The sequence below is a fragment of the Grammomys surdaster genome, unplaced genomic scaffold (assembly GCF_004785775.1).
Source record: "Grammomys surdaster isolate TR1022 unplaced genomic scaffold, NIH_TR_1.0 145, whole genome shotgun sequence".
Taxonomy (NCBI): Eukaryota; Metazoa; Chordata; class Mammalia; order Rodentia; family Muridae; genus Grammomys; species Grammomys surdaster.
This window is the reverse complement of record NW_021604603.1, coordinates 152,784-169,879: the sequence shown is the minus strand read 5'-3', so window position 1 is coordinate 169,879 and position 17,096 is coordinate 152,784. Positions and strand designations below refer to the sequence as shown.

General features: G+C 41.1%; 2 protein-coding genes across 3 annotated transcripts in view; both read left to right on the top strand.

The window, feature by feature from the left end:
- LOC114618911 (C4b-binding protein alpha chain-like) overlaps positions 1–7,099 on the top strand; it is a 39,352-nt gene extending 32,253 nt beyond the window's left edge. For both annotated transcript variants that reach the window (XM_028764757.1, XM_028764756.1), the window contains 3 exons: positions 3,875–4,057; positions 6,166–6,341; positions 6,678–7,099. In XM_028764757.1, the coding sequence (XP_028620590.1) occupies positions 3,875–4,057; positions 6,166–6,341; positions 6,678–6,845 (527 nt within the window). In that variant the 3' untranslated portion in view covers positions 6,846–7,099. The remainder of the gene's footprint in view (positions 1–3,874; positions 4,058–6,165; positions 6,342–6,677) is intronic.
- Positions 7,100–11,382: 4,283 nt separating this feature from the next.
- The window catches only part of LOC114618922 (zona pellucida sperm-binding protein 3 receptor-like), a 46,694-nt gene continuing 40,980 nt past the window's right edge, over positions 11,383–17,096 (top strand). The window contains exon 1 of the mRNA XM_028764769.1: positions 11,383–11,450. The gene's annotated coding sequence lies outside the window, so the exon portion shown is untranslated. The remainder of the gene's footprint in view (positions 11,451–17,096) is intronic.

The following is a 17,096-nucleotide window of genomic DNA, read 5'->3' as shown; positions in this document are numbered from 1 at the left end:
AGAGAGAGAGAGAGAGAGAGAGAGAGAGAGAGAGAGAGAGAGAGAGACTGACTCTGGGCTTGATGGGGGCATTTGAAACCTCAAAGCCATTCCCAGTAACACATTTTTTTTTCCGACAAGGACACATCTCCGAATCCTTTCAAATAGTGCTATTCCCTAGTGATCAAGCATTTAAATCCATGAGCCTAAGGGGCCATCATCCTCACTCAAACCACCACACTTGCTAATTTCTCCATTTACTATACACATATGTGAAATAAAATTTAAATAACATTAACCTTCTTTAGTCAGTAGCATAGGCTTGAAACTGATATAAGCAAAGAATTCTTGGAAGGAATTGTGACATTCAAACAATCATTTCATAAAATAAGATTTTGCTTTGTAGTTCAGGCCTACAGCTGATAAACAACCTCGGCAAAGTGGCTGGATATAAAATTAACTCTAACAAATCAGAAACCTTCCTCTACTCAAAGGATAAATGAGCTGAGAAAGAAATTAGGGAAAAGACACCCTTCACGATAGTCACAAATAATATAAATTATCTTGGTGTACTCTAACCAAGCAAGTGAAAGATCTGTATGACAAGAACTTCAAGTCTCTGAAGAAAGAAATCAAAGAAGATCTCAGAAGATGGAAAGATCTCCCATGCTCATGGATTGGCAGGATTAATATAGTAAAAATGGCCATCTTGCCAAAAGCAATCTACAGATTCAATGCAATCCCCATTAAAATCTCAACTCAGTTCTTCACAGAGTTAGAAGAGAAATTCTCAAATTCATTTGGAATAACAAAAAACCCAGGTTAGCAAAAATTATTCTCAACAATAAAAGAACTTCTGGAGGAATCACCATCCCTGACCTCAAGCTACAGAGCAATAGTGACAAAAACTGTATGGTATTGGTACAGAGACAGGCAGGAAGATCACTGGAATAGAATTGAAGCCCCAGAAATGAACCCACACACCTATGGTCACTTGATCTTTGACAAAGGAGCTAAAACCATCTTGTGGAAAAATTACAGCATTTTCAACAAATTGTAACTGGTTCAACTGGAGGTCAGCATGTAGAAGAATTCAAATTGATCCATTCTTATCTCCTTGTACAAAGCTCAAGGTTGATAAAGGACCTTCACATAAAACCAGATACACAGAAACTAATAGAAGAGAAGGTGGGGAAGAATGTCTAATACTGAGGCATAGGGTGTTCCTGAACAGAACACCAATGGCTTATGCTCTAAGATCAAGAATTGACAAATGGGACCTCATAAAATTGCAAAGCTTCTGTAAGGCAAAGGATTGTCAATAGGACAAAATGGCAACTAACAGATTGGGAAAAAATCTTTAACAATCCCATATCTGACAGAGGGCTAATATCCAATATATACAAAGAACTCAAGAAAATAGACTCCAGACAACAAAGTAACCCTATTAAAAAATGGAGTACAGAGCTAAACAAAGAATTCTCAACTGAGGAAACTTGAATGGCTGAGAAGCACCTAAAGAAATGTTCAACATCCTTAGTCATCAGGGAAATGCAAATCAAAACAACCCTGAGATTCTACCGCACACCAGGCAGAATGGCTAAGATCAAAAACTCAGGTGATAGCAGATGCTGGCGAGGATGTGGAGAAAGAGGAACACTCCTCCATTATTGGTGGGATTGCAAGATGGTGCAACCACTCTGGAAATCAATATGGTGGTTCCTCAGAAAATTGGACATAGCATTACCTGAGGACCCAGCTATACCACTCCTGTGTATATACCCAGAAGATGCTCCAACATATAACAAGGACATATGCTCCACTATGTTTATAGCAGCCTTATTTATAATAGCCAGAACCTGGAAAGAACCCAGATGTCCTTCAGCTGAGGAATGGATACAAAAAATGTGGTACATTTACACAATGAAGTATTACTCAGCTATTAAAAACAATTAATTCGAGAAATTCTTAGGTAAAAGGATGGAACTGGAAAATATCATCCTGAGTGAGGTAAGCCAATCACAAAAGAACACACATGATATTCACTCACTGATAATTGGATATTAGCCCGGAAGCTCGAAATACCAAAGATGCAACTCACAGACATGAAGCTCATGAAGAAGGAAGACCAAGTGGGGGTGATTCGGTCCTTCTTAGAAGGAGTAACAAAATACTCAAGGGAGCAAATATGGAGACAAAGTGAGGGACATAAACTGAAGGAGGGGCCATCTGAAGACCTTTCCACCTGAGTATCCATCCCATGTGCAGTCACCAAAGGTAGATGCTGATGTGGAAGCCAGGAAGTGCATGCTAACAGGAGCCTGATATAGCTGTCTTCTTAGAGGTCTGCCAGAGTCTGACATATTCAGATGTGGATGCTCACAGCTAACCATTGAATTGATCATGGGATTCCCAATGGAGGAGTTAGAGCGAAGACTGAAGGAGCTGAAAGAGTTTGTGGCCCCATGAGGAGAGCAACAATACCAACCAACCAGAGCTCCCAGGGTCTAAACCACCAGCCTGGGAGCACTTAAGGAGGGATCCATGGCTCCAGCTGTATATGTAGGGGAGGATGGCCCTGTCGGGCATAGGTAGGAGAGGAGATCCTTGGTCCCATGAAGGCTGGACAGCCAGTGTGGGGAATTCGAGAGTGGGGAGGTGGGAATGGGGTGGGTGGGTGGGGGTACATCCTCATAGAAGCAGGAAGAGGGGGGATAGGATAGGGGATTCCTGAGTTAGAGGGAAATGTGGTAAGCGGATAACATCTGAAATGTAAATAAAATATCCAATTAAAAAAAAAATAGAAGTTTAAGAACATTTTCCAAAAAAAACACCTGGGAAATAACTCTTCCAAAGCAGTGGCTTGGAACTTTGTCTCAACTACTGTTTTAACAAAGAGCTGCATAGCTAAGAGATCTAACAGGTAATGAGAGGGTAGTCCTAGTCTCAAAGCTAGGATAGCTATGATCAAGAACTGTAGTCTGTTCCCACATTCCTCGCATCCTGCTGGGATCTGTCTGTGTTGACAAGCAGGAAGACTGCACATACATTTATTTTAGGCATGGAAAAGGCAGAGGCTTGAGAGATTAATTTTTGTGAAACGTATTGTCATCAGGAAAGCAGGGAAAGCAGACAGCCCCTTTCTATATTGCTATGGTCTTTAACTTGACTACCCTCAATGTTTTAGTGAAAAAAAAAATTGGCATCCTTTATACATCTGAGTATTAAATATAGAATTGATCGTATCTTATACACCACAGACAAGGTGTAACCTGGAATGGGATCCAGCCTTTGTATAAAAAGTGGACCCTAAACACTGTGATAGTCTGTAAAAGGAAGGAAAAGGGAACGGCTTGTGTTGTCAGCTTTCTGTCAGTACCACAGACATGTGAGACAATCAACTTACAGAGAGGAAAGGTTCAGTTTGTTTCAGATTTGGTTCTGTTGCTTTGCACTTGTGTGAAGGTGACACATCATGACAGGACTGTAAGCCAGAGCAAAACAATGTACACAGTCATGAGCCAGAGAAGAAGGAAAGAGAAGAGAGTGCTGGAGATACACATTCTCCACAAAAAGCAAGCCCCTAGTGACCTGGGGACCTCCCATGGGGCTCCACCTTGTACTAGTTTCCAACACTGCCCAATAATGTCATCTGGGAGCTAAACCTTTAACTTGTAGGTCACAGGAGAAAATTCACAATTCAAATTATGCCAGTGTATAGTTTGAAGTGTTCAAGTTCCTGAACCTAAGACTTCCAGGAAGGTAGCCCAAGCACATGACTTTGGTCCAGTGATCTTACAGGTAGGGAAGAAAGAAGCATAGCATGAAGCATCCAAGACACATAAATCCTGAGAAGTGCTGTTTGACACACTTTACAAGTTCACCTTCTTTCCAGTGTCCCATCGTCAAGGTTGTAATTTACCACCTGTCATTGCCCACGGAGGTTATACAAAATCTATTCTACCGAATTACACAACTAAGGTCACATATGAATGTGATGAAGGATACAGACTGATTGGAGAGGCAACCATCTCCTGCACGTCTTCACAATGGAGAGCAGCAGCTCCACAGTGTAAAGGTAATGATATCTCCTTCCCACCTCATGGCCACAGGGGTAGAATTGCTTTCAGGATTGGATAGCAAAGTTATTCCCTGCTAGATGAAGGACAATATATTTCATTTTTTTTCTTGTAATGACATGAGTTTCTTTTCTTTCCTTCCTTCTTTTTTAACTTTTTGTTTTCAATACATCCCCATTGCAGTTCCCTTCCTTCCATTTTTCCCACCTGCCCCCCAGAATCCCCCCCCATCCATTCTGCTTCCACTTCCCTTCAGAAATGAGAAGAAATGCCTCCCAGGAATATCCACTGAATATAGCATAACAAAATCAAATAAGACTAGTTACAAACCTTCATATCTAGGCTGGGTGATATCTCCAACTCAAAAGAAAAGGGTTTCAAGAACAGATGAAAATGAGAGACACCCCATTCCTACTGTTGGGGTCCCACAAAAGTGTTCAGCTAACAACTATAACATATGCAGAGGACCTAGCAGAATCCTATGCAGGGTCCATGATCGCTATTTCAGTCTCTGAATCCCTGTGAGCTCTGCTTAGTTGGTGTTCTTGGGCCTCATTCTCCTGGTTTACTTGGCCCCTTTGCTTCCTATATTCTCTCTTCCTCTCTTCCATGAGGTTCCCCAAGCTCCAAGGGGTGGAGCCCAATGGAGATCTTCAATTGGGTTGACGCTCTACCTGTTTTTTTGGCTGTGGGTCTCTGTATCTGCTCCTATCAGCTACCATTGGTAGCCTCTTTAATGACACTTGGGCTAAGCACCATCTATAAGTACATAAGGATATCATTAGGAATTATTTTATTGATTTTTTTCTATCATAGATCTCTGGGCCATCCAGCCTCTGATTCCTGGTTGTCTAGGCAGTGTTGGGCATGGGCTCCCTTGTGTGGTATGGGCCTTAAGGTAGACCTGCCATTGGTTGGCCACTGCCATAAGTTCTGTGTCAAGTTCTGTTACCATTGCCCTAGTACAACTAGCAGGCAGGATAGATTACAGGTTGAAGGTTTTCTGGGTTGGTGTTCAAGTCCCACCACTGGAAGCTTTTCCTGGTTAACAGTCTGTGTGGTTTCTAATAGAGTAGGGAGTCTCTGTGCTAGTTGCAGACTAGCAGGAAGCTAGGAGGGCCTGGGTGTGGGTTGGGACTAGGATGGGAGGACGAAGCCGAGGGAGTGAGCGAGCGGGGGAGTCTGGCAGGTGGGCGGTTTACCTAAACTTCTCGAAGTCTTCTGATAGAGCCAATTTTGTCTATTTTAAATAAAAAACATAAACAGATGATATTCCATACAAAACCATAAAATCCATATACAACATCACTTCCTCTACTTCTTTCTCCCAGTTATAAGTACCAACTTTCTTGGGGCAGCTCATATTGTTACTTTCTTTATATATGTTTTCAGAAATACTCTGGGGACAAAACATTTTGTAATTACATGAATGGTCCTATAGAAAATCTTCAATAAAACTTGTTCTGGCATCAATTTAGGCTCTGTTGGGATATTTTCAAATATTAGAGTGACAGGTTCTGCCATCAGAACTTCTGCCAAAATACCATCTACCATGATATAGGTGATGAATGTTGAGAAAACCCAGCGCCAATTAGTTGTAGGGAGCAGGAGGATTTAGGATTAGGTCTTATTTTATGTTTATATACTATTAGTAGAGCTACATTTACAGTAATTGATTATTTAACACAATTATTTCCACTGTACAAATAAAAATATCAGAACTTTATGATCAGAGTCTTACAGAACTGTTTGAAGTAAGAGTTACTATGTCAAGGGGGAATCCAGGGTCATACACACCTTTAAAATGTCCTGTCATTTTATTGTTTAAGCCCATTATACCTATGGACAAATTTCTTACCTTTTCTGCATCTGAATTTTCTTTTATATAAAACAGAAAAATAATACACTCACTTAGCAGGAGTATCTGGAGACTTAAGTCAAAATCATATTGTATACATACACTGTCACAAATATTCAATATTTTGCTAACAAAATAAATGGAAAACAGGATAAACTACACACAAATTCAGTTCATTCTTTTTACTGTAGACTATTACCATGTCTTTTCCCTCAGATCACGGTTATCTAAAACATGTTTTCATTATAGCTTTATGTCAGAAACCAGAGATAGGAAATGGAACGCTGTCTGCTGATAAAGATCAGTATGTTGAATCTGAAAATGTCACCATCCAATGTTACTCTGGGTTTGTCATGCTGGGTTCCCAAAGCATCACTTGTTCAGAGAACAGAACCTGGTACCCGGAGGTGCCCAGATGTGAGCAGGTAAGTAACACAGATCAAGAGCTTCTGTGCCATCAAACACTAAAGTGCTTATCCCAGCCGATAGTGCTGACCCCTGGCTTGCCGTGGATCATTTCTAAGTCATTCAGAGAACCTGTTTTGTTTTGCTGTTGTCTCAAGTCATTTGGGGAGTTGGCATAGAACATTTTTCTATTTTTATTTGAGTATATGAAACACTGACTCCTGTAAAAAGTGAGCTTCCATAGGCCTAAGAATACTGCCTTCTATTTTTCTAGACCATGTAATAATACTGTTGCCCTATTTCTTGATGATCAGCTGAAGGCACTCACTGCTATCTCAAACCTGCATCTCTTTCAGGAAGCCAGTAAAGACTGTGAGCATGTGTTTGCAGGCAAGAAGACCATGCAATGTCTGCCAAATTCAAATGATGTGAAAATGGCTCTGGAGGTCTACAAGCTGACTCTGGAGATTGAACTACTAAAGCTCCAGATAGAGAAGGCAAAACACACTGACCAGGAGTTATGACTGGATACTCCCTCAAGGAGGAAGAAGTATCTCATTGGCTTTCTGACTTCAGTACCAAACAGATTCCCTGCATTTAGCAACGTTTGTAACTTAGGCACCAATGTTCATGGTAATAAATTCCCTGCTTAGAATAATTCATTAAAGGATAATGTTGTAAGTTTATGATATAATTAATCATCTTGTGGCTCATAAATTTGCTTTTCTGAATGCAATGTATACATTTTTTCAATTAAAAATCAATTTTGCTCTTGTAATGACTTCTATATAAAATTAGTAATACATTTATGTAAAAATGTGAGGTACAAAATTCACTTTGGTTCACTCACTGTTGTGTCCCTAGACTGCTCAGTCGCTCAGAGTCTCAGAAGTGCATCATCCAAGTCCTTAGTGTTCAGAGTAACTGTCAACATTCCTCATACCCCTTCCCACACACAACCAGCCCAGTCTAGGCTACCCACTGAAGGATACCCAGCCTCCTGTTAACTATGAATAGTGTCTTTCCTTCAGGCCATGTGCAAGCCATCACCTCTATGAAGGGGATTTCAGTAGTCTCTCTGACCTTACTCCAACCTGAGAGAAGGATGTTCAAAGGACTGATAACTGTGAAGACCACATCAGCCATCTGCGTATGGTCAAGGTTTCCATCTGATTTGATCACAATTTGCCTAAATATTTAATTAATATGGCTGGAGCCATTCTCCCGATACCCGTGGAGAAAGTCTGTATCACTGTCGTTTGTATCTGAGTTCTCTTTGTAGGCACCATCCTTGCTTCCTCTGAGCCTTCCTCATTCTTGTCTGAGTGCCTCCTATTGTCATTTCACATGGAACCCTGTAGGGAACTTTAGTCTCTTCATTTACTTTCCGCAAACATACTACAAGGAGGCTGTTGTACACAGCACATTTTCAGGGGCTTTAGGTGAGACAGATGGGCCCGAACTGCGAGAGCCGCACATGGCGGCGTGGAAAGCTCTTGTCTGCCATCATAAAAGCTTTCTCCCAATAGTAATAGTTGACTTGTTCCAACATACAAGCAATTGGGGCAGCTGATTTACCTAGCAGATTCTTGTAAGCACTGGGGAGATGGTGGTAAGACAGGAAAAGGAAGATAGCCAAAGAGGGACCATTATGGAGGGTGCTATTGATGTTGCCTCAGGGACTCAGTCACAGTGACAGCTCTCTGAGGACATAGGGAACATGTCTCTGAGCTAGCCTCCTTCTGATGAGAGCCTGGGGTGTCCATCCATTTACTGAGTACAGCAGCACTGACGCCACGTGTCAGCAAAACATACTGAAAAGAAGGGAGCCCCTATCATGGAGCTGTTTGTAGTAAGGTTCAGTATAAGCCAAGGAGAGAGGAGCAGGGTGCAGAGGGCTTAGTCTAGAGTCACATATTTTGTATGGTCACATCAGCTGACATGCTAGGTTTACCACTATGTGGCTGTTAGTCCCATCAGGTTCCTGGTTGAATGCTTTCTGTTGCCCCTGACAACAATCCCCTTCCCGGTTTTCAGGGCCGTCCTCTCTCCCTATAAACTGGCATATACTGATACCACGTGTTACAAATCAAATATGTGTTGAACCCACCTGAAAAACTACTTAATTAAAATGTGTGAATAATTCAACCACCCACGGACACATTTGATTCCCACTTGGTCCTAAATGCTCAGTTTCTTTCTGGGAAAATGGCAAGAATAAAAACAGCTTCTAGGAGAGAAAGCAAGTTAATCTTGAACACATCAATTATGTGTAGACAAGGCTGGTGGCTGGCATAATAAAATCATGAATAAGCCAGAGTTTGACATATTCAGAGGCAGATGCTCACAGCTAACCATTGAGCAGATCATAGGGTTCCCAATGGAGGACTTAGAGTGAAGATTGAAGGAGCTAAAAGGGTTTGCAGCCCCATGAGGAGAGCAACAATACCAACCAACCAGAGCTCCCAGGGTCTAAACCACCAGCCTGGGAGCACTTAAGGAGGGATCCATGGCTCCAACTGTATATGTAGGGAAAGATGGCCCTGTTGGGCATAGATGGGAGAGGAGATCCTTGGTCCCATGAAGGCTGGACTCTGTGTGTGAGAGAATTTGTGGGTGGGGAGGTGGGAGTTGGGGGGGTAGGTAGGGGCACATCTGCAGAGAAGCAGGAGGAGGGGGGATAGGATAGGGGGTTCCTGGGTGTGTGTGGGGGAAATGTGGTAAGGGGATAACATCTGAAATGTAAATAAAATATCCAATAAAAAATGAAAAAAAATCATGAATAAGAATGGCTAGAAACAGACCTCGATACCTAAGGATAATTTCTTGTCAATGTTTCTCTGCTCTTAAAGCATAAAAACATTTTGGTTTATTTTCAATTGTCTTAATGTTCATACTATATTATATATCATTATATACTGTAATCAAGTTTTTGGAATCTACAGTATAGCTAGACAATGCCTGTGCCTGTGAGTACACATATGTGAATGTCAAGTGCCATAGTAAAATACTTTTTATTACTCTCTAATATTGTAGGACTAGAATTCACAGCCTGAATCACGGCTTGTGAGATCAGATTTAATGCAAGGATTGTTGTAAGTTGTTTAAACTGTAAGACCTAATCAATTTTGCATGTTCTGAGCTAGAGCTGACAGAGTTAGTGTAATTTTTGTTCTTCAACAAAATGGCTAAGACTACAGGACAGGAAAAGCTTCTCTACCCGGCTAACCTTGCTGCACGCTCCACTGCCTTAAGCTTTTCTGCAGTACCACAGTATGAAGTAGAAATTTTGGGTTTTTTTTTTGTTTGAGACTCAGTTGTGTCATGTCATGTTTTGCTGGAAACTGTCTTATAAGAGGATGTTTTGCTGAAGCAGATACATGGGAGGATATTTCGCTGAGAACAGACACATGATGTTTTTCTGGAAGCTGCCTGGAAAAAGTACATGTGATGTTTTGCTAGAGCAGACACTTGAGAGAACATGTTGTTTGGAAAGGGTGTAAGTATAAGCCTACAGATGGTGGGCAACACTGTAGTACTGGTTCACCTTGCCTTCCTTGCTGATCATCATTTGTTGTGGCCTTGTAGAAAGAAATGCACCAAAGAACTTCTCCTGATATTCTGTCAGCTTCTTGCTGCTTCCATAGATTTGGGCCAACTAGCAGAGCCTCACAATTTCTTCTGAATTGAAGTGACATTGCTGATTCAGAAATGGTGTTTGCTAGTGTATCGAGCTACCGCTGATGATTTTTGTGAGCTAAACCGCTGATATCTTGACAATGAAGACTGGAGTCACCCAAAAGAACTATTTCTAAACAGGTCCACATTCAGCTTTGTCCTACTGACCTTTCCTTTCCACTACTTCTGATAGGTGGTGGGCTAGAATGGAGGTAAAAGTGTTTAAGGACCCGTATTAAAGTAGGTTTTGAAAAATCTAAGCCCATAGCAATAGGTTGGGGTTTGGCTCAAATTCAGTAGATACTAATGGACCATATGACTAAAGTTCCTGGAAAGACATTAAACAGTCCATGAAGACTGTTGAGAATTGCAGTGATCATAGAGAGGTTGGGATATTTCAGGTTCAGAGCCTGGCTACAATTTGGGACAAGGCATATCTTTAGCCTCCTTAATAGCTATTCCTTGCCCACTTTTGTAATTCAATTAATGTCCTTGTGATTGTTGTGTGAAACCTTTTAGAGTACATTAACTTAACAGGTCACTGGATTGCATCAACCCAGAAGACAAGAATGTCCTCAGATGTCATCTGAGGGCCACAGCAGAAGTTCCCTGCTTTGCTGTAACCCACTGATATTTCTAGCAATATTTTTAAAGTGTTGATTTGTGATTTTCTTGGTTCTGCTACTATAAAATTTTCATGAAATCATGGCCACATAGAAAAATAAGATCTAAACATCTAATTCTGTGTTCCTTTGCCACAGTCACTAATATTCGGCTCTAGTATAAATGATCTCTTATTGTCCTTGAAGACAGAGCTGTTTTTTTTTTTTAAATCTTCATCCAACAGTGTTTATGGATTACTATCATACATATTTGTGTTTATTCCATATCATTTCTATATTAATTATAATACATGCAAGATGTAAATACTATGAAAATACTTTTTACATGGTGTTGTTTAGGGAATAATATACAGGATAGCTTGGACATATTCAGTACAGATATAACCACTATGTCCCTAACTACACAATCTACCAGTCTACCATCGGCATCTACAGAATCCACAAATGAGAAGACTGTGTTGTGGTTATATCAGTAGAAACATCCTCTCAGTTGTCTCTGACAGGCAGGCAAGACAAAAAACCAACACTAGTATATTTTATCACATTTGCAGGTTAGCTGAGAGCAAGGATCAGCAGTTAATCCTTTACAAGAATTATGACTGACTCCATTTCTACTCGAACTCATCCCCACTTGTTCAGCCAACCACTAACCACACCACTGGAACTTCAGATTTTGACCAGAACATTTGCCTGAAAGGAAAGAATGTTACAGTAATTCTGTTCCAGGGAGGGGCAAGGAATGTCTGTGACCCAAAGACACTTCATTCTGAGAGGGGGGAACCCAAGGCAACACTAGAGTCTTCCTACGTCTAATTCAGATACCTACAGGTCAGTCATTTACTAAACACTCAGACTATCTTGGGGGAAAGGCTAGAGTTTCATCACCTTGATGAGTACAGAATTAAGGAAATAGTAATGCCCAACAAGGAAATAAGGTGCCTAGTAGAGTAGAACTGAGTGGTACCACTTTTCTGATTGTGATGGACAAATGTGTTGGTTTGTTTGTCTACTCCTTATATATGGGAATGAAAATGGCAAATGATACTAGTTACCCAATGAGGTGAAAGGGCTGGGGAGTGGGACACAGGGAGCACACAGCACAGGGGAGTCTGGAGCCAGCCACACTGAAAGGCTTCTCTCTTCATTGGTCATAAACTTTTGCGAGGGAAGACAAGGAAATAAAAGGATACCTGTCACTCTCAATACCATCTCTCAAGAGAAAGTTGAGTCTTCATTGTGTCTCCTGTTCCTTACTTTTCCAGAATTACCATTGTGTCCCTGCTTTAAAAAAAAATGACTTTCAATCTATATGTAAAATCCAGACCATAACGCTCCTACGAGAAGTCGCAAGAGTGAATCTTTACTTTCTAAGTAGGCAGCAGCAACAAAAAGAGAAAAGTTGGACTCCATTAAAATTAAAAAAAATACTCTTGTGCTTAGAGAAATCCTGTTAAGGGTGAATAGAAAACTGGGCACAGTGTCTGCCACCAGTAATTCTGGCACTTGGGAAAGAAAGAGGCTAGAAGATAGGACATTTAAGGACATGTTCGGCTACTGAGACTTTAGAGGGACAGCCTTTGTCCATAAATACAGGAAATGTAAAGAAATAACTTTCACAGGTTAACAACAAAAGGTGGTGAATTGAATTAAAAATGAAGTGATTTGAATGCATATTTCTCCAAAGAACTGACTTACAAAAACTGCCAACAACTGCATGCAAATATCATTTAGTATCACTGTTCCTTAGAGAAATTTTAATCAAACTCACAGGGAGACACCATGTTCACAGCAGCAGGGCTACTGCATCTCCCACAAATCCACTGCCACCAAGAGATATACAGTAAGAGATATATGAGCTTGCCACACAAGCTTAGAGGGAAAAGGTCAAGAAATTAGACTCTTTATGAGTTATTAGTATGAATGTAAAATGATTATTAACTTTGGAAACTAGCTCGCTATTGCTAAGAATGTTGACGAACTAGTTCTCTGCTCCAGGAGTCTCTGGGCTAGCTGTATACACCCTAGGAAAAAATGTTCACATGAAAAAATGTACACAAATGTTCATGGCAGCACTGTTTATCATATATATGATCTCTAACATGACAGTTTGACATATAATTGTCAGAACTTATTATTGTCAGACATGTGTGCTACAGAAAGCATACTTTGAGTTTTGAAGTTTGGTCTTTTCCTGGGCTAGCAATATCTAGTGCAACAGCCTCTTATGAAGCTGAGTAGTGTTGGGAACTTGCAGCTCCCAGTCAAACATGGCAGTGGGAGCGGAAATGACCGATGGTTTGGGATGAACTGTGCTACCAGTGGGGTTTGGGATGTTGAGTTTGATGGTTTCCATCCTGTAGTGTCTACAAAATCCCCCCTTTGTGTTTGTGAGATTTTTAACATTTTACTACAAGGTAGGCTTTGTAGATGGTTTTGTCTGAATGTAGTCTGTGTTCTTAGTATGTTCAGTGGGCTAAATAAGGAGAGAGCTAGCAGTGCATAAGGATTTATTGTTCTCTCCATTTTTTTTTGTTTGTTTTTGTTTTTCAAGACAAGATTTCTCTGTGTAGCTCTGGCTGTCCTGGAACTTACTCTGTAGACCAGACTGGCCTCGAACTCAGAAATCTTCCTGCCTCTGCCTCCCAAGTGCTGGGATTAAAGGCGTGTGCCACCACTGCCCAGCTGCTCTCTCCTTTTTAGCTACTTTTCTCAAGCTCTAGCTGGAAGCACTTCCCCACCTGGCAGACTGTCTTCTCAAACCATGATCTAAAATAAACCCTTTCCCATTTAAGTTGCTGCTGTTAGGTGTTATGGTATGTCATCACAGCTACAGGGAAAGTAAACTGAGACTGCAGATTTGTCATATATATATATATATATATATATATATATATATATATATATGCTTTTATTTATGATACAGTTTTAGTTAGATGATGAGACATTGAGACATCAGGAAGGATCTTTAGTTTAATATATCAACAATCTACTTAATATATTATATATAATGTATCATATATAATATTATATATATATATTGACTTAATATATATGTAGTATTTAAGCTGCTAGGTTTGCAGAAGAGTAAAAGGAAGTTGTTACTAGTGAGCAGGTAGCTTTGGAGGATGTGATTAAAATGTCCTGGAATCAAGTGAAATACAAGACCTCACAGAACTGGTTTAAGTAGACAAGTTATCCTTGATCTTCACACATGGGAGGGAATGACTGAATAAGACTGTTATCCATTGAATCCAGTGGTCTGTGTGCAATTTACAGACGGCAGACAAGGTTGTGGGAGCACATGAATCCCTCCTAGGGAGAGAGTGGAAAACCAGGGAAAAGATTGCAAGTCGGCTCTTTCTTTCTTTTTTTCTTTCTTTCTTTCTTTCTTTCTTTCTTTCTTTCTTTCTTTCTTTCTCTCTTTCTTTCTTTTGGATTTTTTATTGGATATTTTATTTATTTACATTTCAGATATCATCCCTTTTCCCTATTTCCCCTCCCTAGAAACCCCCTATCCCATCCCCCCTCCTCCCTTTCGCTTTTATACCATTTTAATTACATGCAAGTATTAAGGTTAGTTCTAGGTTGAGGAACTAGAAATACAATAGATATAAATAGTCAAAGAACAAGCAAGGCAATTAACAGATTTCTGTGAATTCCTTTGCACTGGAGTATACATACATACATAATTAAATTCCTCTAGTTACACAATCACCCATTAGTATATTTTAAATCATTTTAATGATGTTTTGATTTCTAAGAGCTCTGGTTTTGGCAGAACTAATTCTAATCTCTGTTCTGTTACTATCTTCCAAAATGTTTTTTAACATAAAAAACATATAAAAAACATATTTCTGTGTTTTAAGCATTATGCCAAAGTCCGCTAAAAACTTGAGCTCCCCAGGAGGATAATTATGAAATAGTGTTCTTTTAATATACATGCTTAGTTGTTGGTTGTGTGTGTGCTCAGGGGGTGGAGCATGTGTTGGGGTGTGCACATGGAAGCCAGAGGGAAGCTTGTGGGAGTCAGGTCTCTCCTTCCACCACTTGGGTTCAGACAATCAACTTTGGGTCTCAGGCCGGCAGCAAGTACCTTTACCTTCTGAGCATCCTGCCAGCTCTTCTGGTGTTGTTTGTTTTTTTTGAGACAGGGTTTCTCTGTATATAGCCCTGGCTGTCCTGGAACTCACTCTGTAGACCAGGCTGGCCTCGAACTCAGAAATCCACCTGCCACTGCCTCCCAAGTGCTGGGATTAAAGGCGTGCGCCATCACTGTCTGGCTTCTGATATTGTTTTAATTAAAACTAACATTTTTCATACAATATATTCTGATTACAATTCTACCTCCTCATCTTCTCCCAGATTTATCTACCTACCCACCCATCTGGCTCTGAGCCTTCTCTCTCTCTCTCTCTAGAAAACAAACAGTCCCCCCACCCCCAAAAAAATCAAAGTTGAAAAGAGAAGGAAAGAAAAAGCATAAAACACATGCACACCCAGACACACACCCAGACACACGCACACACACACGCACATGTACACACACGTACACACGTCTCAAACCCTACAAACCCCACAAAATCAGAAAGCATAACACACAAGCAAAATACCAGTAAGATTAAAACAAAACAAAACAAACAAAAAGCCCCCCCCCCAAGAATATATGCCCCCCCCCCCCCAATGTACATCTACTGCTGGACATGAAACCTGCCCTTAAATGTGGCTAATATACCCAGTGAGACTCCCCTGGAGAAAACTAATTTTTCCTTTGCAAGTGGTTGTCAGTTGGAGAAAGCTTCTTGGTGAGAAGAGATCATGTCTACTTCCCCTTCTCAACTCTGGGATCCTGTTTGGCTTGAAATGGTGCAAGCCCTGTGCACACTGCCACAGTTTCTATGAGGCAGTTCACATGTGTATTTGTCCTGCTGTGTCTAGAAGACAGTTTCCGTGGTAACATCATCCTTTGTGGCTATTACAGATGTCTGTCTCTTACTCTGTATAGTTTCCTGAGGGGAGGGGTTTGATGAAGACATCTTGTTTAGGACTGTCTCCACATTTCTCTCTCTGTGTTGCCCAGTTGGGGCTCTCTGCATCAGTTCCCGTGTGTTGCAAGAGGAAGCTCAGGGCCCGAGTGGGGCACACACTGATCAAGTGTACCTGCACATACAGTTTAGGAGCCACATGGGAGAGAAGATGGGTGGTATTTGTGTTAATACAAGGATCTCCTGTTCCATCCAGTTCCAGGAAAGGACATAATTCCAGTTTTCTTTGGGGCTTAATACAACTCCACTATTCACATATAGTTTAACCTTCCCATAACTCAGTAATTATGAGTCGTGCCACAAGAAACACGTGCAAGCAGTCTGTGATGTGCCAGACAAGGGAGCCCTGTAGGGGGATAGATACCACAGTCAGGTTACAGCTTTAGGGAGAGACTTTGCTCCATTTGTTGGGGGACCTACAAGGAGACTCAGCTGCATGTCTGTTACATATGTGCCGGGGGCCTCATTCCAGGTCCTTTATACTCTTTTTTTGGTGGCTCAGTCTCTGAGAGCTCCCAGAGGTCCATGTTAGTTGACTCTATTGGTCCTCCTGTGGGGTTCCCATCTCCTTCAGGGCCTTCAATCCTTTCTCCGACTCTTCCATAAGAGTTTCTGACCTCTTTCCACTGTTTGGATGTGGGTAACTGTGTCTGTTTCAGTCAGCTGCTGGGTAGAGTCTCTCAGAGGACAGTTATGCTAGGGTTCCTGTCTGCAAGCATAACAGAGTATGCTTAATTATAAATATTAATAATATAAATATTAATAATATCAGGGATTGGTGCTTGCCCATGGGAAGAGTTTTAAGTGGAGCCAGTTATTGGTTGGCCTTTCCTTCAGTCTCTGCTACATCTTTGTCCCTGTATGTCATTTAGACAGGACAAATTTGGGGTCAAAAGCTTTGTAGGTGGGTTGGTGTACTGGCTTGTTTTGTGTGTCAACTTGACACAAGTTGGAGATATCAAGAGAAAGGAGCCTCCTTTGAGGAAATGCCTCCATGAGATTCAGCTGTAAGGTATTTTCTCAATTAGTGATCAAGAGTGGGAGGTCTCATTTCTGGGCTGGTAGTCCTGAGTTCTATAAGAAAGCAAGCTGAGCAAGCCAGGGGAAGCAATACAGTAAGCAGTACCCCTCCATGTTCTCTGCAACGGCTCCTGCCTCCAAATAAACCCTTTCCTCCCCAACTTGCTTCTTGGTCATGATGTTTTGTACAAGAATGCAAACCCTGACTAAGAACTGATGTTCTTATCCTTGGCTACAGGAGGTAGCCTCTTCAGGTTTCATGTCCCCACTTTTATGCATCTTGGCTAAGGTCACCTCCATTGACTCCTGGGTGCCTCCTCCATCTCAGGTCTCTGGGACTTCTTAAAGATTTCCCCACACTGCCTGGCAGCTGCAGACTTTCATTCATTCTCCTGGCCCTCTCCTGTCTCTC